Source organism: Phlebotomus papatasi, chromosome 1, assembly GCF_024763615.1.
Source record: "Phlebotomus papatasi isolate M1 chromosome 1, Ppap_2.1, whole genome shotgun sequence".
NCBI classification, from domain to species: Eukaryota; Metazoa; Arthropoda; class Insecta; order Diptera; family Psychodidae; genus Phlebotomus; species Phlebotomus papatasi.
In genome coordinates, this window is record NC_077222.1 from 34,709,851 (window position 1) to 34,733,330 (window position 23,480).

At 33.4% G+C, this 23,480-nt stretch overlaps 2 protein-coding genes across 5 annotated transcripts in view; one reads left to right on the forward strand and one right to left on the reverse strand.

The window, feature by feature from the left end:
• LOC129798925 (flotillin-2) overlaps window positions 1-23,480 on the reverse strand; it is a 217,030-nt gene that overhangs the window by 143,900 nt on the left and 49,650 nt on the right. The gene's annotated exons all lie outside the window — the stretch shown is intronic.
• On the forward strand, window positions 1,600-16,186 carry LOC129798919 (glucose dehydrogenase [FAD, quinone]). Its single transcript, XM_055842422.1, has 3 exons — window positions 1,600-2,067; window positions 13,409-13,932; window positions 13,998-16,186. The coding sequence occupies exons 2-3, from the start codon at window positions 13,786-13,788 to the stop codon at window positions 15,714-15,716; spliced, it is 1,866 nt and encodes a 621-aa protein (XP_055698397.1). The 5' UTR covers window positions 1,600-2,067; window positions 13,409-13,785; the 3' UTR covers window positions 15,717-16,186.

A 23,480-nucleotide genomic window follows, 5' to 3' on the forward strand; every position in this document is an offset into this window, starting at 1 on the left:
GTTAAACTGACCCACCCTTCCCTATAAAGTTTTCGTTAATATTTGCCAACTTGAATTAAAATATTTAGGTTGGATAAAAAAAATATCAAAATTTCATTAAAAAGTAAATTTCTCTAATGTACAAATGCCATACGATGCAGCTATGCAAACAATACAATAATTAGGGTAAGTGTGCCAAATTCCGGCCACCTTTTTTGCTCCTTTGAATTTCCATAAATTTTTAGTTTTTACATACTCTAGAGGTTATACAATGCTAAAGGATAACAAAAAATGTAGCTTTGACAAACGAGAAGATGTGAAAAATACATTGGAAGAATTCCCGAAGAGCAAGGAACTAGGTGACTGAAATAGGACATCAAAGCTATGTTTACATTTTTATTCATTTTAAAATGTATTAAGAATGATTTTAAAGCAAATGAGGACGATAAACAGTCTCCATTCCAAACAACGCTCCTTAAGAAGAAGGAATAAAAAAATCAATTTTTATTAAAAAAAATGACATTTCAAACTTGAGGCTTTGGCGCTTGCATGCAACTATGTCGAATTTTGGCACACTTACGCTAATGCTAGTCTAAATTCGTTTACACTAAAGAACGTTCTGATATCTTACATGGGAGAAAAACTATTTCCTATTATAAGAAGCTGTTACAATATAATTTATTTTATATTCAATATCAAAAATACTTTTAAAGTGTCTTTTCGTTCACGATCGTGAAATATAAATTTGATTTATTATAATGTACCACACCTCTATAAAATCTATTGATCTAAAGGTTACTATTATCGGTATTGCTGACATTACCATTAATTAATATTGCATGGACTTCATAGACCCCAAATAATTGATCAATCAACAAACTATTCACTTAAAAAGAAATTGTGAATAGTAAAATTCAGTATGACCAACTAAGTAAGAAACAATAAATTATCTTGATAGCTTAATGAATCAATGAAACTAAAGAATATTGTGTGTGGATCAGTGTGTTTTCAGAGAAAATATCAATCAAATCAATATAACTATTCAATACATTTAATTTTCCCCGACATGATTAGCACTTCTATGTGAAATGGATTTTCATTGTGTCATGAGGAAAGTTAAGTTGCAGAAAACTGCAGCTGTTTCTCCATCTGATGATCGCGATCTTCTACACTAGCAGCGACAAGAAATATTGGACAACTTTCCTTTTCTAAATCTACTTTTGCACTAGCACTTACAATGTTTCATTAGAGAATTGTAGGGTGATTCCTGAGAAAATGTATCGTGCGGTGAAAAGCTCCTTATTATTAATTTTTTTCAGTTTGAAAGACCAACACGAAGAAACTGGCTGCATTTGAGAAGGAAAAACCTGAGTTTGAGCAGTGAAAGAGATGGAGAGAAATTCCATTAACTGGAAATCAACTGCGACTGAAGACTTCTTATACAATGTTTGTAGTATATTTAACCAGACAATTTTTACTACATATACACATATACAACTGACATGTAGTGCCTCTGGAAAAAGAGAAAGACTTGTAGAAGTCTCTTTGGACTATGTCTCTCCCTCCATAAACATAGATTTACCCACCAATGTCTTTCTCCTTTGCTCATGTCTTTCATCATTTTACCAACATCTCGCAAACTGTTCGGACACAAAAGCTCTCCAAGGAATCACCAAAGAGAGGAAAAAGAAACTTTTCACACCTCAAAAAAAACCATACATACTCGCATATAAATTGAATGTGATCATATAATTAGTTGTGAAGTGATAGAAAATCCAAGTTCACGAAAAATCGAAGAAGAAGAAAATAAGTGAAAGATCATTAAATTTTTGGAATCAATTGGCCTTTCAGTTTTCTCAATACTACAAAAATTTCATAAAATTTGTGAAATTTTTTTTTTTTGAGCCAAATTTCCTGTGTTGTGTAAGAGCTCTCAAAAGTTTCATTGAATGATCTTGTGTCAGTGCCATCATATAAAAAAAAACAGTGATCTTCACTAGGAAGGGAAATTTGAGTGTTCGAAAGTACAAGTGAAAAGATCAATAGAATGAATCCAAATTTTGCCATAGGATTGTTTCAGTGACAAATGTAAGTTACAATTGTAGCGATCGTATATGATCACTTTCTATAAGATCACCGCCATGATCCAAATGCGAAAGGCATTATAATTTTAATAAAATACGATCCCTTTTGCAAGTGAAAAGATTTATAACCGTCACATTAACAGAGTATCTTACTATATATAGTACTTATAGTACTTAACGTACTTAAATTCAAAGTACATTTCACAATTGAAGGTCAATGATCTTAAAGTGTCACTTCAGTGATCACCAGTATTCTTTCTATATATGGGCTTTTCTATCTCACTCCATACCACCACCCATCGACGATCTTGCATTTTAATTGCACTTTTTATTACTACCATTTCCCAAATGGATTACCATTTTTATTCTGTGAAGCGACAGACGCTCTTAATCAAAGAATATCTTCAAAGAAGTTAATATTAAATTTATAGTTGTTTGATCTTTCTCTCTCTATTTCATGACTCGTGAAAAACAGTTTCTGTATTGGGCAGAAAACCTCAAAAAAAAAACTAAATAACATTTCAATAGACATACCTACACTTCCCCTTCCTCACTTCTAACCACACTGTATTAATTTCGAAAGCAGTGAAATCTTTTCTCATAATTAATATTTGTTTTAAAAATTTAAAATGTGATCGTATATGTCAAGATCACAATAAAAATGAATTTTAGGAACTAGAAAATGATGAGAAAATCTTGTTAAAAAACAATATATATCATATACATTAGTCCATCATCAAAAATAAAATGTTGGTCAAATTTACCACATTTATTTCAATCTCACTCATGATCGCGCACACATTATGAGAAGCAATTCAATTAATGAGAAGACAGAGAATTAGGAAAAAAATTAAGGTTAGTGCGTTATGCTGGTGAGCAAAAGTGTTGAAAATGTAGATCATCACGCGATCAATTGCTATGCGACCCAATAATATCATTTTTCACCATATTAAAGTGTAGGGTAGTGGCATAGGTAATGGTCAGTTATTGAATATTTATGGCTATGATAAAATAAGCAATATTTGATTTATGTCAAAACTGTTTTCATTTGAATAAAACTGAATATTTTGAAGGATCTATATTTTATCAAGGTAAGATAAAGTACCCTGTAGTCGGCCGGTTTCTCAACTCGGCCAGTGCGACTATTTATATACTATAGTGTCTCCAGAAGCGCTGGACAGAAATAACTTGATATTGCTCCATGTAAATTCACGTCCCAGAATTTACATGGAGCAATATCAAGTTATTTCTGTCCAGCGCTTCTGGAGACACTATCAGGAGTCTTCTCAAATCGAGATATAATTAATATCCTGATTTGCTCTATTTATCTCTTCTCCTACTTTTTGTTACATAAAACAGCCTGAATGGCTCACCATGTAATACACTCTTTCTGAACTGTACGTTCCTAAAGATTGAATAAATTGAATTGAATTGAATTATTCAATTTACTTAGATTTGTTATAATATGGTCTTACCGATTGAACATTATATGGTGTATTATATTATATATAACGTAAATCAGTCAAAAATTTCATAGAAATTGACTATAAAACATTAAAAAATTGGTTAAATAATTCAACTGGCCGAGTTGAGGAACCGGCCGACTAGAGGATACTTTACCCTAAATCTTTTAGAAATGCTTAGAATTCGTAAATATGTTACTGACCTAATACCAGGGGAGTGACATTAGCTTTGAAAAATGCGACCACTTTTAATGTAAATTTTTTCCTATTTTCGTACACATTTCACGAGATATCTCCAAAACTACGTAGGTTGCCAATTTGGGGTTTTCGGATGCCTTTTCGTTATTGAATTGGCTTTTATTTTGTATTAGTATTATTTGCTAAATCATGCTACAATGACAGAAAACAGCTAATAAATTCAAAAGTTTTTTTGGCACGCTAGAAACATATGGGAAATTTAGGAAACGTCATACCCCTGCCTAATACCATATCTTGCTTCAAAATATCCTAAAAATTTCTCTTGAAATTTCCTTTTCAAAATGAATACAAGTTATATATATTCAAGTTACCTTTGTCCTACTTAATTACCTTGGACTTTAGATATCTAAATATTATAATAAAGCACATCTAGATATCAAACGTATATTTTGAAAACAAAATTTATCACAAAATCTATCACTTCAACCACGAGTTTGTTGAAAAGTCATTGTCATAAAATTTGCACACGGCCCCAAGTGGGAACTTTTTTTAAGAAAACCTCGCACATTCCTAGCGCTTTTAACGAATGACATACTTATGCCTAATGCACAATAACATTGGTTTTCTAAACGTGTTTTCAGAACTGTCCATGAGAACGACTGAGATAACTAAATCTAGATTTCATTCACTCTCAATGAAACATCAAAAATATTTTTGCACAGCAATTATTATTTTTTATTAGCCGTAATAGCCAGCACACAATAACTTTTGTTTGTAAACACGTTTTCAACATCTATATGAGAGAGAGCGAGATGACTAGATTGAGATCTCACTCACTCTAATTGAAATGTAAAAAAACATGTTTGCAAACACAAATTATTGTGCGCTGAGCATAATGCCCAGCAGACAATTACTTTTGTTTTGTAAAAATGTTTTTGACATTTCAGTGAGAGTGAATGAAACGTAGATCTAGTCATCACGCTCTCTCTGATAGGGAATTTTGAAAACATGTTTACAAACAAAAGTTATTGTGCGTTGGGCATTATGCCCAACGCACAATAACTTTTGTTTTGTAAACATGTTTTTGACATTTCAGTGAGAGTGAATGAAACGTGGATCTAGTCATTTCCCTCTCTCTCATAGGAAATTATGAAAACATGTTTACAAACAAAAGTTATTGTGCGCTGGGCATTATTCCCAGCACACGAAAACATTTGTTTTGTAAACATATACCAGACATTTCAATGAGTGAAATCTACATATCGCTCCTTGGAAATTACAAGGGGCCAACTCATTCTGAGCCATTTTTCAGGAGACGGCATGAAAGATTCAACTTTGTATAAATAATTATCTCAATTAAGTATGTTAATAAAAACAATTTAATTCTTTTCTATTTGTATGAGCATTATTATAAACATCGAAACATACATATTTTTACCTTTCAAAATATGTTTTTTTTTATGAGTTAGCTTCTTTGTCATTCTAAATGATGCGCAAATTTTCATGAAATTAGAATGACAAGGGATCAACTTGCTTGAGTTAGTCCCTTGTTTCACAAAAATTTGAACGATAAATCTATTTTGTGCCCCTTGACTTCAAACAAAACTGCGCAAGCATTTATAATGAGTAAAATTTTGAAAAATTTTTCTAATAACAAAATTTATTGACTCATATCATCTTAAATTGTATTAAATTCTCTGTCTGAGTGCATCAAAACCTCAAAATCGCCAAAAAGTGAGTCGGCCCCTTGTAATTTCCAAGGAGCGATATAGTTATCTCGCATACTCACAGGAAATTTCGAAAACATTCTTGCAATACAAAACTGAGACACCCCACTGACTCCCGAACTCCCGGAACCGTGAAAGTTCCCCTTTTAAGAATGCATTTACGATCGAGCACTGGTGGTGGGTGGTGGTCCTCGAGGCGAGCTCCTCGCACACACGCAGTGCACTAACTCGCTAAGCTCTCGTGACACAGTAGCTACACCACTCATGGGGCTACCTGTCACCCTCATACACTTAGCGGGCTGTCCGTAGGGAACCGTTATGGTACGAAAATAACGCAAATTGCTACAGTGAGGTTGTAGAGAACGACCTTACTTTACCTTGTTGGCGGAAAAACGACTACAAAATAAAAATTATTCCGCGTTTGACATTATGTAATCAATTACGAATTAATGATAAAATTTCTGTGTGTTTACGAATATTTACGAACAAATGTTTGCAAAGGAACAAAAAAAAGCTACTAAAAATTCAAAAGCTTATGGGAAACATATTAAACGTTATAACCCTGGTCCAGCTAATGCTAGGGTAAGAGTGCCAAATTCTGACCAGCTTGCAATTTCGGCCACCTTTTTTGTTCCTCGAATTTCCATGAACTTTTAGATTTTAAGTACTCTGGAGATTATACAATTCAAAAGAATAACAAAAAATGTAGCTTCGATAAACGAGATGACGTGAAAAAGATATTGGAAGAAATTCCGAAGGGCAAGGAACTATGAGAATGAAGGTGGCCGAAATAGGACACGAAAAAGCTATGTCTATGTTTTTATTCATTTTAAAATGTATTAAGAGTGATTTTAGAGTAAATCAAGACGGTAAACTCTTTACAAGGTTCCAAGCAACACTCTTTCATAAGAAAAAATAAAAAAAATCAGTTTGCATTTAAAATATTACATTTCAAACTTGAGACTTCGGCACTTGCATGCAACTATGCCGAAATTTGGCACACTTACCCTAAGTGTTTACAACTACCCAAGGTTTATTACTGCCCCAGTTTCAGTTAAAATTTCTGTTTAGGATTTCAATTTCAGTCAAATAAAATGTAATACAGGAGATCTTTTAGGAAAACCTATTCAAATCATGACCAAAATCTATGACTTCACCATAAACAAAGTGAAAAATACCATAGGCATCAAATCGCTTTTAGACAAACACTTTGACTTCTTCTCATTTTCACCGTGTCCAATATAAGAAATTTAGAATTCAAATCACATTTCTCACGTGATGTCTATTCAAAATTCCTCATTGGAAAAATGCGTATGTATAAAAACGTATAGGAAATTTAGACATACTGTATTAGACTTCATAACAAAAATGTTTGTGTGACTCAAAAGAAATTACTATAACGTTAATGACATGGAAAAATATTTGGAGAAATTTGCACAAATACATATAATATAGGTAACATCCATATTATCTTTTTGACCCACACTCTTTTACGAAATTCCATAAAAAGATCCAGTCTCTCAGCATTAAAATGCTGTAATCGCATTTCCTTCCTGTTTTTTCGACCACACGGGGCTATTAACACAGAATTTTAATTTGGTTGAATTAAACAATTTTATAGCCTGAACTTTTTTTTACACTTCTTGGACACCCGCGTCTGCAAAAAGAGCACAAGTAATTGATGTAACAGTCTTCTTTTACCCATTCGTGAGCGTGAAAAGAGATTATATAGAGAAAAATAAAAAGATGTAGGATGAAAGTGAAATGATACAAGTATTTATCTTCCGCTAAAGCATCATACAGCCGATCAATGCATTTCAAAACATGCTATCGACGATATTATACCGTGACTTTTAGATTACCTCTCGAAGTGGTACTCAGACACATCTTCCGGGGAATCTTGGTATAAAATGCGTAATTTTGCTATTTTAATTTTACTGTGAAATATATTTTAAAGCTATAAACGTCAAAATAAACTTATAGTCATACAATTATTTATCTGTCGAAACAACATGACAATAATTACACGTCAGTGTCAAAATGTTCAAATTCAAAAGCAGGAAGCAGTTTTATTCGTTAGAGAAACCTGTACAGCATATTATAATTTTGCCACCTACAATATACCCTTTTGGCAAAGGTCATCACGGTAATTTTAAATTCCCACCAGTCGCATGGATTTTTTACAAATTGCGAAACAATGGATTTGTCATGTAAAACATCGCTTAATTCTATAGTATTTTGCATTGAAAAATTGAAGATTACAGAGTCATAAGCAAAAATGCAAAAGAAAAAAGTGAAACTTCAAAGAAAACCATAGCTAACGAAAAATGCAATAACTTTTTTATGGCTTGACTCATGGTAAAAGCTTCTATATCAGATGGTTATATTTAATAAATAAGATTACTATTTATTGAAATTACATAAATAGCAAATCTAGTTCATTTTAAGAATATTTTCATTTTCATGTAACAGTTTATTTTTCTTTCACAAAATATATCCAATAAAATGCTCCTTTTACTCACTTCAATTATTAGCTAATTTTCTATCATTTAACTCGTGTATACAGTGCATTTTTTCTTTGTTCACTTGCAATCGGCCACTCCACAAAATAGTACACAAGAATATAACACAGTGGATGGTGGCGTGAAAGTACACAATTAGATGTACAAAGTGTTTTCTTTAGTGCCGCAAGATCATAATTCGATTGTATTGTCTTTCATTGTGCAACAATTCTCTGTTATGTGCAATTTGCATCTGCGGACTCTGCTACAAGATATGTAAATTAAATTAAATCACTTAAATAATACACTGACAAATAAATTACAATGTTACGGAAAAATTTATGCATTTTCTACAAAACACCTCAATTAAATATCGATCAAACATATTATTACAAGTGTTTTATGTGAATTTGAGAGAAACAGGTTAAAATTATACTTTCAAACAGTCAGAAAGAAGTTTCATTTTATCATAATGCCAATTTACAAATTTATCAGAGCAAAATTAGTGAAATCACTCAAGTGTAAAGTGTTACATCACGCAGCAAAAATCCATCTTCATTAGAAAAACCACAATAACTAGAGAAAGAGAAAATTTATTCAGAATCATAGAAAAAATCATTAACATTTCCTCAATTTATCACAATCAAGTTCAAGTAAAAACATTAAACTTATAGTATATACTTGTGATATTAAAAATTCCCTATCTATCTTCTCCATACGATCAGACAAAAATCATTCAATGAATCAACTTCACTTTCATTTGAAATTAAAGCCTTAAGTTTTCTCAATACATAAAATGTTTTTTTTTTTTCAATTCTTTTTGTGAAAAATATGATACGAAAATATAATTAGTCTTTGACATGTAACCAGCCAATTACTACTTAAATGTTAGTTGAGATTGTTTTCAGCAATAACGAGAATTTATTGGAATTTTAGTTTTAGCTGTAATTTTTTCATAATCACAGACTAATGTACTGGACCCACCTACGGCTTAGGCCGAAAGACGGTTTAACTTAATTGCAATCGAAATAATGATTAGATTACATTCCCATCAGTTTCGAATTAAGCTGTTTCTCGTTTCTCAGCTTAAGCCGTAAATCTGTCTAGGGCATAACACATCAGGCATAAAAGGGCCTAATTTGTCGTACACTCTTAGAAAAAATTAGTTCGTACAAGCTCATATGCAGTTATTAGAACTATAAAATATAGTAAATATAGACCCAACTATATATTTAGTTTGGGTAACTAAATGAAATAGTTGGCCACAGTTAGTTAAAGTATCCTTTTCATTTAGTTATCACAACTAAATCAAAATAGTAATGGGTACTATAACATATTAGTTCCAATTACTAAATAAATGAGGTTGATACCCATCTTATTGGCTGTAATAACTATATCATATTAGTTGTGGTTACTATATAGCATTCATTGTGATGCATATTTCTTATTAGTTGCTTAAAATTCGAAAGAGCTTCAACGCATTACTAAAATAAAAATCACTCTTTACTATTGGAAAAGTAGTCATAACTTTATGAAAATATAGGTCCATCTATTTACATTGGTTGTGAGAACTAAAAGGAATTAGTGACCAATATTACTTGGGATAATGATTTCATTTAATTAACACAAGCAAATATAATTGTATGAAAGCATTATGAAATAATTGCCGCAACTTATCCACGTAAATATTGTCTTATATTCTCACTACTAATTAATTTATTATGAGTATAATGTTTTAAGAATATAAGAACTATTTTAAATAGATTTGATAATAATCGCCCGAACAACTAATTTTCATTAGTAATCACGTCTAAACTTTTCTAAGAGTGTAATCCGGGCTTCAGACTTAAGACTTTGATATAGCCTAATTTTTTGACTTCTTATCATTTCTTCGAGACAAAATGGACAAATTACTGCTGTTCGACCATAGGGGAAACTGGGGCACCACCAAACACGGGGTACTACCAAACACTGCGATTTTTAAGCAGATATTCGACTTCAGAGGACAAGACTTACAGAAATTTATAGGCATTATAGGGATGCTTGTCCACTGAAGAAATGGTCGAGATAGTCCATGTAGTTTAAAAAAAAAATTAGTGTTTGGTGCTACCCCGTGTTTGGTGGTGCCCCAGTTTCCCCTAGTTCCCAATATTTATTTTGTCTTCTTTTGACTGATAGATCCAAGGATAGATCGTAACTCAGCGACTTTTAGTGTTCAGTATTTTGGTTTTTCAGCCCTACGTATTATTTTCACTCTATCCGTCATTAATATTGGCTTCAGACCTAACTGTCTTCAGACTAGAGGTTTAGCTTAGTTCACAAAGTTCTCAAAATCATAAATAGCTGAAATTTCATTGCTTTTTGAGAATCCTATAAATTATTTTATCTTAAATCCAATCCTAAGATAAATTATTCTAAAAAATCGTGATTGATAAGAAATTAGAGCAGTTAAGCAGTATGGCTAAGTCTAAGATGTGAAGCCCGTATAAAGCTTAGCCGTATAATTTCTTATCAGGCAAGATTAATTCAAAAATTTAAACTCATTCTGGTACCATACTTGAACATTGAAATTTTAATATGTTGCACACTAATTGCCGCTAAATAGCATTCTAAAGCATACGATTTGTATTTTTAATCCACAGAGATTAATCTATTTACTGATAAGAAGGTAAACTTCGGTTGACAAAAAAAGCTTAAGTATAACCAAAATATTAATGGTTTTGACAAAGAAAATAGATGACAAAGGATCCCAGCTTTGTGGAATGCTCGAACTCACAAGATAAAGCTATCCGAGAATTATATTTTTTGCATGTTTTTTTATTGTATAACGGTTTATTACCGATTAAATTGATTCACAAATCAGAAATAAATTATAAACTAGAAAATTGGTTAAGGAGTGTACAGTCTGCATATTAAAATGTTTTTGATATTAGAAACATGCTTACGCACAGCACAAACAAAACATAAACAGATTGGGACTGAAGCCGGGTTCAAAATTTCAATACCATACCAAAAAGTCCAAATTTAGCCAATGAGTTAAAAAATTAGACCTCCAAAGTGATTGACCTTTGACCTTTAACTCTTTCGCGTCTTTAGGGTCATATATGACCCGGGGAAAAAAGTTTCTTTTTGGCTATTAACAATAATTGAAATCTAACTGCAGTCTTGAGAAAATGAGCCAAGAATCTTACATCCTTCTATTATGATGTCGTGCACGAACAGATAGATTTCAATTAATGTAAATACCCAAAAAAACTTTTTTCCCCGAGTCATGACATTACCCTAAAGACGCGAAAGAGTTAATAATTCAAAATAGAGATTTTTCTGGTCATAGGTATATAAGAACCTAGGCTACTTCTAAAGAAATCTATAGAGCTGTTTTCGAAAGAATCCAAAAAAAAACATGGTAAACCAAAACCAAAATTATACTTTAAAATGCTCATTTTAGCGACAATTAATCTGAATCGCATTAAAATAATGAATACACATTAAAAAATGAATACATAAGTGTGATAATACAGTTGAGATTAGATATTAAAGGTAAATGATCCATTAAATTAAGAAAAGCCACTAAAATTGGATTTTACTTAAATTTTCGAGACATTCGTGAACTTGATTGACTCTCCAGTTTGATGAAACCCGTATCCCCGTACTATTCATGTTTTTTAGGCCTTTCTGAAGGATTAATGGTGGAAATATTCTATCGTAAATGATTCTTTGACTATCACCGCTGTGATCACGAGTATCGCTTAAAATTTAGCATAAATAAGCAAAAATCTTAGAAAATTGGTTTTCACTTCTTTATATTTATTTATATTTATATTTTATTCCATTCAAAGTACAGGTATATATACAATTTAAGTAAGTGTTCCAATTTTAATTTAATTGCTATATCTTTAATTCAAAGTATATTATAAGTATTAAACAGAGGTTTAGAACAGAAGAATATATAAAGTAGATTTAGGCGACTTTTACTTAATGAATGATATTTGTCAGATTAGCAATATTTTATTTTCACTTCTTAAAAGTGCTATTATTCAAGAACCCAGGCTGGGTTACTCAACGTATAGCTTTTTCCTTGTAGTTTTTTTTAGTTAAATCTGCACAAAAAAATCTGATCTATGTACTTTAGAAAAAATTAAAATAAAAGAAATTACTGAAAAAAATGTGTTTTGTTATACGTCATATACTACAGAACATCGTAAAAAAAAGTTTAAAATCAATTAAACACATCCCCATGACATGTTAATCACTAGACAGTAAAATATGGCATGAGCTATAGTTGTAAAAACGACAAAATAAAGATTAAATACATTAGAAAAGTAGATAAAAGTTAACCAAGCGTTGATTTAATGGTATCATAAATAAACATACGCTTAAAGAATTTTAAATATACTGTAAATTTCAATTTAAATAGAATAAATGTTTTCTTTTTCAATTTACCATAATTGCCACGCAAATTTTAAATAATTTCAAGTTTAAAGTCAAAAATAAATAATTTTGTCTAGGGCTGAAGTATATAAAATCCGTTTTTTTTATTTGTGAGATCCTGGGCACCTAGTTCTAGTGATTTTTTTAATCCTATCTTAAGGATAAAGTCCAGATCAAGAAGATTAGTTTTTATGACCAAAATTCGCTCGTACTGAAGTAGTCATAATACTTCAAACTTCAGTGTCTTTAGTCTTTATTGAATAATGAAGCTAATTGATGTTGGGAAAATTTGAATCTAAATGATCATAAACCTTAAATTCAAAATCCTTAAATCCCAAAACAAGAAGACTTTAACTCTTTCAATCTCAATGATTGCAAATATTCTCTATTAAACCATTTAATAAAATATTTCACTTCCTTTTTTATTATTTTTAACAAAATTTCACAATGAATAAACCTTGACCAAAGTTCTCTCCATCTATTAACTCTTGAAATTTTGCTTTAAAACTTTCAACATACTTCACTTTATTTATGCAAAAACGAAAAAATGGAAAAAATCAATATATTGGTAACAATTTTCACGCATTCATTTGAGATTATAAGTAAAAGATTTAGTGTCAAAAGTATTGTTTTTTGCCTCTTCGCTCAAGGTGATGGTGTGTCATTTAAAGTGGTAAAATTGAGATGGAATACAAAAAAAAAAAGAAACACGAGGCGAAACTTTCGAAAGTAAACACTTTACCCCATGATTGTTATTACGAAATCGGCGGTATGAAACGCGTGAGATCACAAGAATTGATTGTCATACACCTTAAACTCTGAGACTCTAATCACAGCACATTCAGGAGAAATTAATGCCAATTGAGAGCACATTGGTGAATGTCAATGGCAAATTCTTCCTCAATTTATCATTTATTCAAATAGATTTAGAGGAAATTGTAAGAAGAAGGAAGACTTTATGTGTCGTGATTAATTAAAGAGACACTTTCCTAATTGCATTCCCTTTCTTCTTTATTTCATTGCAGATTGAAACTCCCACATAAGATGGGCCAGGAAAAGTCACTGCCAAGTAGATGCAATTCCGTACAAGACTATCATTCATCGACCAGCAGCAGCAGTGGATCCACAACAACGCGTTCGATCGCGTCAACATCAACGGCGAGCTCGCGTTACTCATGCAAAAGTGTCGAACGCCAAACAAAGTATCTTAAGGAGCAACTCTACATTAAGTCCTATCTAGACATTGAGGAACAAGATCGCAACGCTAAGCAACAATTTACACCATCACGAGCCAACGGTATTAGAAACTACAGACCTAAGATCCTAGGTGAAAAACTACCAACACCAGCTCAACAGGACGTAGACGTATGGATTTAGACGGCTAAAATTTCTTCCCTTCGCAATGGCTTTTGCTGTTCTTTCAACTCTCGGAGGAATCACTGCCGCTCCTGTTGCTTTCCTCAGTCTCATTCCCCTTCTTATGGTTGGCATGAACTACTTCCGCTACTACAACTATGATCCCGAAGCCAAAGTCATTGATACTTCCTACGTAAGTTAAGATAGCGTAAACGTGAAATATGACAATTTCACTAAGAATTATCCATATCTTTGCAGCTTCGTCGGCACTATGATTTCATTGTGGTTGGAGGAGGCTCAGCTGGAGCTGTGGTGGCATCTCGACTTTCAGAGATTGCCAATTGGACGGTGCTCCTGATAGAAGCTGGTGGTGATGAGAATGAAGTCACCGATACACCTGCAATGGCTGGATATCTTCAGTTGACCGAATTTGACTGGCAGTACCAAACACAACCTCCCCCAGATGGTGCCTACTGTCAAGCTATGATTGGTCACAGATGCAACTGGCCTCGTGGCAAGGTCATGGGAGGCTCGAGTGTTCTAAATGCAATGGTGTACGTTCGAGGAAACCGCCGAGACTATGACTACTGGCAAGCTCAAGGAAATCCCGGTTGGAGTTTTGACGATGTCTTGCCCTACTTTACAAAATCTGAAGACAATCGAAACCCCTATCTCACGCAGACACCTTATCACAAACAAGGGGGTTACCTGACAGTTCAAGAGGCTCCTTGGCGGACCCCACTCTCATTGGCGTTCATCAAGGCGGGTATGGAAATGGGATATGAATATCGAGACTGCAACGGGGAGGAACAGACGGGATTTATGCTTTTGCAAGCCACAATGAGACGTGCCAGTAGATGTAGTAGTTCTAAAGCTTTCATACGCCCTGTTCGACTTAGACGAAATCTTCACGTAGTTCTTCATTCACAAGCCACTAAAGTTCTTTTGGATGACAGAAAACGGGCTTACGGTGTGGAGTTTCAGAGAAATAACAAAATCTACCAAGTTTTAGCCAAGAGAGAAGTTATCCTCTCAGCTGGAGCTTTGAATACACCCCAGTTGTTAATGCTTAGTGGAATAGGTCCAGCTGATCATTTAGCCGAACACAATATTCCTGTCGTTCAAGATCTACCAGTGGGACATAATTTGCAAGATCATGTTGGGCTTGGTGGACTTACTTTTGTTATCAATGAACCCGTATCTGTCACGGTAAACCGTTTTCAGACAGCACCTGTCTTACTTGAATACATCCTCAATGAACGAGGACCAATGTCATTCCCCGGAGTTGAAGCCGTAGCTTTTGTCAACACCAAATATGCCGATCCTTCAGGACTCTGGCCAGACATTCAGTATCACTTCAGTCCGAGTTCAGTTGCCTCAGATCGAGGTGAAAATATTCGTAAGGTCTTGAACTTGAGGGATGGTGTATTCAATACTGTATACAAGCCATTAATTAATGCAGAAACTTGGTCTCTATTACCCCTGCTTTTACGCCCAAGAAGCACAGGATGGGTCAAACTTCGCAGTGCTAATCCCTTTGATCCACCTGTTTTGATTCCCAACTACTTCGCTCACCGAGAGGACGTTGAAGTCCTTGTGGAAGGTATCAAAATTGCAGTTAACATTTCTGATACACCTGCCTTCCAACGCTTCGGCTCACGCCTCCATAACATTCCAATGCCAGCTTGTCGACATCTGGAATTTGAATCAGACGCCTATTGGGAATGTTGCGTTCGTCAGTTCACCTTTACCATCTACCATCCCACATCAACGTGCAAGATGGGACCCAGTTGGGATCCCCAGGCCGTCGTGGATGCCCGCCTGAGGGTTTATGGAATTCAGGGACTACGAGTTGTTGATGCAAGCATAATGCCAACCATCATTAGTGGAAATCCCAATGCACCTACCATCATGATAGGCGAAAAAGCATCAGATATGATCAAGGAGGACTGGGGGAGGCTTCGTGGTAACACATAAAAAAACCCCATTTGTCATAAACTCTATCAATTTTGTGATAATCGTTTAATGAAGATTTATTAGAAAAATTCCCATAAAATGTTCATTTCTTTGTTAGAAAATATTATTAGAAAATTCAATTTCTCTTCTTTTCGAAAATAATTGCAAAAGAAGTTAGAATGATCTTTGTGGAAAAAAATCCAAAACTGTTACTTAAGCAAAAAATTATGTTTGAAAGATCTTGATCAGTGATTATAGAGACGATATACAATAGAAAAGATTTTGCAATGTAATGTTGGGTCATAAAATGTGACATGCAAACTTTCGTAATTTATAATTTTAGCTAGTCAAAAATATAAATAAAAGCAAAAATAAAAGTGTTTGATCACACAACATTAGACACGAAATGCATAAATACTTTTGTAAGTTTTAGAGTGTAATATGACTAAATTTATTAAGGCATGATAATAAAAGAATTTTTATTAAACTGACCTGAATGACTTTTTTCTTTTGGTCTTGCGTTTTTCAACTTTTACATGATACCTTGGCTCTTGATAATATCCATTCACAAAATTAGCAAGGAAAGTAGAACATACCTGTAAGAAAAAGAGAAAAAGAAACATTGCATTTTTTTGTTTATCTAACACGTAAATTGCGAAAAATATGATAAACGTTGCGTTTGATGATGAAACAATAAGGTGTTAAATTAGCCAGTGCATAATTGAACCTAAACTGCTGTAATAGATTAATTTGTCCTACATTTTCTCACACGTTCTGTATTACGAAAATTCCAGGGAAACTTTCTAGAAAGTGAGAGAATTTTTCTAATTAAACAACACCCCCGTCGTTCGTAACATTATGAAAGTTATCTCAGCAGTAACGCATTTACGCGCTTCTGGTCACGTAGACGATCTTCGTGAGCAAAAGAAACAGAGGAAAAGCAAAAGAAATACACATAAATCAATACAGATTGAATATCTCTCTATAATAATTTTGGATACAATTGATGAATGAAGTAAATTTATGAAATGCTCTTTCTTCCGGTCTATTCATCATAAGACGAAAATGATCAGTTGAAAAACAATTAATTGTTATATTCGTGCAACTTATTATGCTGGTATATTAATTAATTAACCTTTCCTGCCTACCTCACCTATTTTTTCCCCTGATTAAATGAGAAAATCTCATCACTAAATTGGAACAATTGAGGCATTTACAATAAATGAACTGACTTGAAGCACGCGATCGTCAAAAAGAGTGATCGTACCTTAGCAGAGACAACCACCTGTTAACGCCATATACATCGGAAAACCGATTGACCTAGAATTTCTTTAGCGCCTTGTCCGCAATATTTGCTCTCACTCTCTCACGACTCTCAACATTTTTCACACACAACATCCATGAATGAGTATAAACACAAATGAAAGTGCAAGTGAAGAAAACAAATACTATGATAATTTAAGAAAATGTTTAAGTGTGTTGTACGTTACAATATAAAGCTTATATTGATCAGGTGTTGCCTAACACTTTCACTTGCCGCACAGCGGCCTTTAAAAAATTCTATCCAAACACACATTGTTGGTGGTAATAATTACAGAAGATCGCGATCACTTTTTTCTCAGTCTCTCTCTCTCTCTGTCTGACCACCACTTTCTGCTGTCAGTCATTCAGAGGAATGCTAGTAGAAAATGCAAAGGGAGAGTTTGACTAAAAATCGTAAGATCTCTTAAATGCAAGATAATGAATTCTTCGCGTACGTGAGGTGTTTGGTTACCGAATCACAAGAAAGAAAGAAAGAAAAGGTACCGGTAAGTCTTACTAGTAACCATAGATGTGATTCTTCAACTGGATAGTGCAAAAGTTATATGCAAAATAATCACGACATTAAACGCTATTACGTCAATTGAATTAATTTTCGCCGAGGAAGAGTAACTTTGACGTTGTAGATTTCTTCGTTTAATCTTCGGTAAACCATCACAGCCGACAACAACAATTTTTCACAATGATTGCGGTCGGAAAACTAGAATAATACAGGTTCAGACTGGAGATTTGGTTCCTGACAAAACAGCCTCTAATACAATCGAGTCCTTCGACCTGGTTAAGGCCCTATATAAACTCAGGCTGATCTTTGAGAATATTTAGAATCTACAATTCGGCAGTAAAGGATTGAGTAAAAGAAATTTATGCAAAGGACCTCTAATCAATGATTCCAAGCCGACTGTGTATAACAGTTTGGAATAAATCTTTACTGTCCGATTTTACAGGCTAAATTATCCTTGACGATCAGCCTGAGTTTATTTGGGCCTTAACTAAGAATTGATTGTATCGCCGACAGATAAGTAAGTAAATCCTAAATTCTATTACTTAACAAATTGACTTTCGTACTAACCACATAAGACTTAAATTTGATTAGGAGCTTAGAAATTCCAAGTTCGATTACAAAAGCACTATACAACAAAGAGAAACCTAAAACAGATCCCTCATAAGCGTGGTAATGAATTTTATGTACTACAGTGTTAGGCATTTGGTTATCGAATCAATTAAGAAAAAATGATAGTGAACGTGATCTTTATGAGATGAAATTGAGATCAATGTAAACTCTCACATTCCGCATGATCTTACGTGATCGTATATACAAGATCACATAAGATTAAATTATACCGGGAAGTATGGATAATTTTTTCTTATAAAATACAAATGTCTAAAATCTAACATTCCACTGTTAAAAAAAAACAATAATAATAAAATAATAATATAGGGAAGTATATAATTAAAAGTCTATCAACCAGCTTTTGTGTCATTTACGTCAAGAAACAATACACAAAAACACGAAGACGACAGTTGCATTGACATAAAAATGATGTTTTTTTTTCTTATAGCAACGAAGACGGTATTGTCTACAGAATCTTAGATAATACCTTGTTGGTCACAACAATGGAATATATGTCAAAGAAAGTAATTGGATCATAGATTATGAAGTATATATATTACAATGGATCAAGTTATTTATGGGATGTTACGTGAAAATATTTTCGGATAATAGATAACTGAAAAAATATGATACCTTAAAATTATGATATTTCATATTCTACACCTTCTACACAGAGATCAATATAACGTAGGGTAAGATAGAGTAATTTGAAAAGATGTATAAATTTGGAACTTTGAGATTTTCTAACAGTTTTAGATGCCAAGATCAACGAAGTACTTCTCTCGAATGTAAAGTCTTAAACTTCTTAGCGGTTTTCTTTTCCTCTTCGACCATCCGAAACAGTGAGAAAATCTCAAAATTCCAAAATAGATATGTTTCCAAATTACCCTATGTATAATAATTCCTTAAATTTTTCTCTATTTATTAGTCTATTTCAGTCAAAGTAAACAATGAAAGATTGAATATTTGTATATTATCACTCTTGGTGATTCATGGTGATTCATATTGATCAAAGATTTCAGCAGAACCCTTGATATCGTTAAAATAATTTTCATTTTTCTCATTGCATTCTTTCTTTTTAGATTTTTTTCCAGAACGATCTAGAAAGAGATAGAGTGATGTCAATTTCGATATAGTAATATCGAAATAGCTTCATAAACATCGAAAATACAGTCCGGTGAAAATATTTTGGATTATAGCTTAGGTCAGGGAACATCGAGAAAGAAGTGCAAGTCATCATTGGCAAGGTCTTTCCCTTAGGCTACAACATACTAAAATTTAAAGAAAAAGCATTGTCTAATTTTCAAAATATTCGACAACGAATTTTTTAAAATCGATTTTTTGATTAATCGGACCTTAGATCGGATGATGTTGGGGGTTCAGAGAGCTTTTCGAATTACCAACATTTTTCAAATTTTGATAATTAGAACCGGAGGTATGACCATTTGAAAATAAACATCTTGAACACTTATAGCTCGGGTCTAGGGGATCGCAGGCCTATTTTCTATCGAAAGGTTTTAGGACCAGCTATAACATACTAAAAAATTTGAGACCGATCCATCCCATAGGGGCTGAGTTATTGAGAACACAAAATTTGGAGGTATTCCAAATTGGCGGAAGGGGGTGCGCTGTGAGCTGAATCAGGCATCACCTACTTCTAGCCAAACATCGATATTTAACCCTTGCAGAAAACTGCTTGTCGATATCTCTCTGCGTTCTCTTTCCAAAAGTGTTTATACGACGGACTGACGGATAGACGGACGGACGGGGCAAAAACCGGTTTTTAGCACTTATGATATTCGTGATCTATGAGTGTGAAAACGTGTAGATCCAAAATTTGAGCCCGATCTGACGAGGTCGGATTTCACACGTGACGTAAAATCTGATATTGTAAAGAATTTTAGCTAACTCCAGTTGTAAGCGCACACATTGAGCCTAAACAGAATTAGATTTTGATTCTCCAATAGTGTCTTGGATGAAAGGTAAATAGAACTCTATTTGCACAAAAAGTCGTTGAAGTTCGAAGAATTCAAATTCAATTTCGAATTTTCATACTAAATTTTCGAACAAGGTGGGGAAAATTTATCAAATACCACACTAAAAAGCTCGCAAAAAAGTTACTCTCAGTGATTATGGCACCCAATGTAAAATTCCCATAAGGCATACACCAACGTGTTAGCTAACGGCGTGTACTGTACAAACCGCGAACTTTCGTTGCTGGGTTGCGGAATTATCTAAAAGTAAGAAAGTCTCTTTTTTGCATCTTCAAATAGATTTTCGAATTTTTCAAGATATACTTCTATACGGAAAGATTCTGTCCTACTTTCGGACGCATCTTTAAGTTTTGGTATTAAAGCTAAAGATTTTGAATCATTCCTTTTACAGAGGGTGTCAGCAGAGTTTGTATGAAGCCTGGAAGCCTTCTCCTATTTCTTTTACTAGGATAAATATGACAGCCCGTAGTATCGGAGGTTCTGTAAAACTAATACAGTAAAGCTCTTTAAACACGTTAAAAAATTATTAGTAACCTATAGGAAGTGTCATGTCTATAAATACTACAGAACCCTTGTATCATTAAGCAGATACTGTTCTGCTACTGAACTCATTCGGGCATTTCGCGAAGTTTTATCCACTTGGATACCCCTATTCACAACAGTATCCATCCACTAGAAAATTATATTGCACAATATGGTCACCTTTTGTAAAGTGATAGACGCGATCTTGCGCAATTTCGAAATTCGATACATTTTATACACTAAAATTTTTGGTTTACTGAAAGAAACAGAAAAAACTTCGGAAGTGGTGACAAAAGTGTGCCGAGAGTCACGTCTGCCACCATTTCCGAGTGAAAGAGGAAAACAAGAAAAAAGCCAACAGACCGGGTGAAATTGTGACACGATCGCCGCGTCTTTCACCATATAGTATTTAGTGTTAAATAAATTTTATAATAATATTTTTGCATCCACCAGCTAAAAGGAGAAAATTTCTTACGATCGTATCTACATGTAGTCACACATATATATACCATAGTACAAATTGTTGCGCAACATATTTTACAATCTAACATAATAATGTGAAAATCAAGACGTAAACCACACAATTTCATCTCTGTCTGGCATCGATCGTATCTGATATGGGAGAAGTATAACTCAAATATAAAATCATCATCAACGCATTTTTCCGAGGCAATCCAAGGTGGTATAAGAAATGGAAAAGCAACTGTACATATCTCCAGCAGACCGACCAGTACTCGGACGCGGAGGTGCAAGTATAGAAGAAATTCAACAACAACTTTCTTCGATTTTGTAATCAATTTGACCGTTGAATAATGGAAATTTATGGCACAAATTTAATGTGGAAGGAAGAAAATACATAATTTTTCATAACGTGTGATACTTTTTTCATCGTCAGACACCACTGACACCTTTGAATTCATTTTGTTATATGCATAATTTCAACTGATCATATAGTAAGTTGTAGAAGAGACATCACTTTGATCTTAAGGAAGACTTTTCTATAAAGTGTTCCCATCGTTTTACATTGCATTTTATTCGGCTATTAAAAACTTTTTAACCACGTGTGATGAATTAGCGACTGGAAAAAGCTCAAGACATTAACGTAAGATGCAATCGATAAAAGAAAGTACAAATTTGTTAGTTTATTAACGGGATTCGTAAAAAAGTGGTGTGATGCAAGACATTTCTTCTTGTATGTTGTCATCAAAAAAACCAGTAGAAGCAACGCACTTTGCATGAATATTGTCTGTTTATACTGTAATATACAAAAGGGGGAAATATATATAGAGGGACTAAAGAGAAGGGGTATGGAAATTTCTCCAGCTGATCTTAAACCGCACAATACTGATCGTATAAAATCGTAAAATGATCGTTTAATTTCAACTTGATTTCAGCGTATCGAAATGGGGAAATGGAATAATTGTTTTATTAGTAAGATACGATCACGATCAATCACTGATGATCATTAAGATGTTAAATGTCAAAAGCCAAAAAATCAATAGCAAATTATCGTACTACTTCTATTGAAGTTACTTTAAATCTACCATTATATCATTACTCTAAGTTAGTGATTCTTATCAGGATCATCTCATATAATGTCCGAGTGTTAAAGATAATAGTGAGCGGAGATTATTTACAATCTCAGCTAATGCAAACTGAAGTTAAACCCGACCTCGTTCGATTAGGCCCAAACTTTGTATGAATACTTTTCGAGACTCGTAGGTAATGAACATACCATACGACGAAAACCAATTTTCCCGGCAGTTCAGTAATTTTTAATTGGACTTTCGTTTTTCCACTTAGCGTAAAGACGGTGATATTAGATCCATCCCCTCAGCCTCGAACCCTTTTTACTACTTGGGAATGCATTCAATTTCTTCTTATTAAAATTCAGCCCCTATTCTGTGTAACTCGTGTAACGGATCCGCCTAAAATCTTAGTTATAGCTGGCTTTTAAGTCCTTTAGATAAAAAACAACTTTTCATAAAAAAATTTTCAAAATTAATTTTGAATAAAAGGCAAATCGATTGGTAAGTATGCATAAATAAAAGGTTAATCTCTTTAACCCTTTAAGGACGATTGGGACACCGGTGTCCCATAAAGAAAATAATTTTTCCTGACTACCTAAAGTTATTTTTTTCTTATGTCTGTACATAATTGTAAAGTAGAAGGTTGAAGGAATCCAGAATATTTTTTGCAAGCCTCTAGCTATTTGCTATGTAGTAAATATTTAAGCTCAAAAATGGCGAATTTTTAAATTCTGAAATCCATAATTGATTTTATATACTTCCAACTTTTTTTTAAGCAAAACCCCTTTGGCAATAAAAACTACAATACTCACACGTAATATTTTTCATTAAAGCGAAAAATATTATTCATTGGTATTGTCAGAAAAATTACTTATATTTTTGGGCTATTTTTGTCCCTATCGTTCATAGAAGCACAAAATACACCGAATCAGACTCTGTTCGACTTTCCAGGGTTAGATGTAAGACTTATCATTGATTGTGTTTCTCAGTTTAATTTTTATTGTTGGTTTTCAGTCCGTAAAAGTGTCTGGTCCTTAAAGGGTTAAGGTTCATTTTGAACGTATCGGAGATGAGTTTAAATCCGAAAGGTCCGTTTTAAGATGAAAATATTTCTTGAACTCTTCAGTGGTTCAGATTATGATCCACTTTTTCAAAAAGTTAACGGTGAACCTTTTATTTTTACTAGTGTTACGTGTTACATTTAGCTTATTATTAAAATTCAAGACAAAACGTGTATCACTCAGAAAAGGGCAGTTCTGACTTTATACTAGATTTGCAAAAAAAAAAAAACAGCTCTTGTCTGTAAGAA

Excerpts from the sequence above, each read along its gene's own strand:
- LOC129798919 (XM_055842422.1), top strand. The coding sequence starts at position 13,786 with ATGGCTTTTGCTGTTCTTTCAACTCTCGGAGGAATCACTGCCGCTCCT. Across the intron at positions 13,933-13,997 it reads AAGTCATTGATACTTCCTAC|CTTCGTCGGCACTATGATTT; the intron begins GTAAGTTAAGAT and ends ATATCTTTGCAG.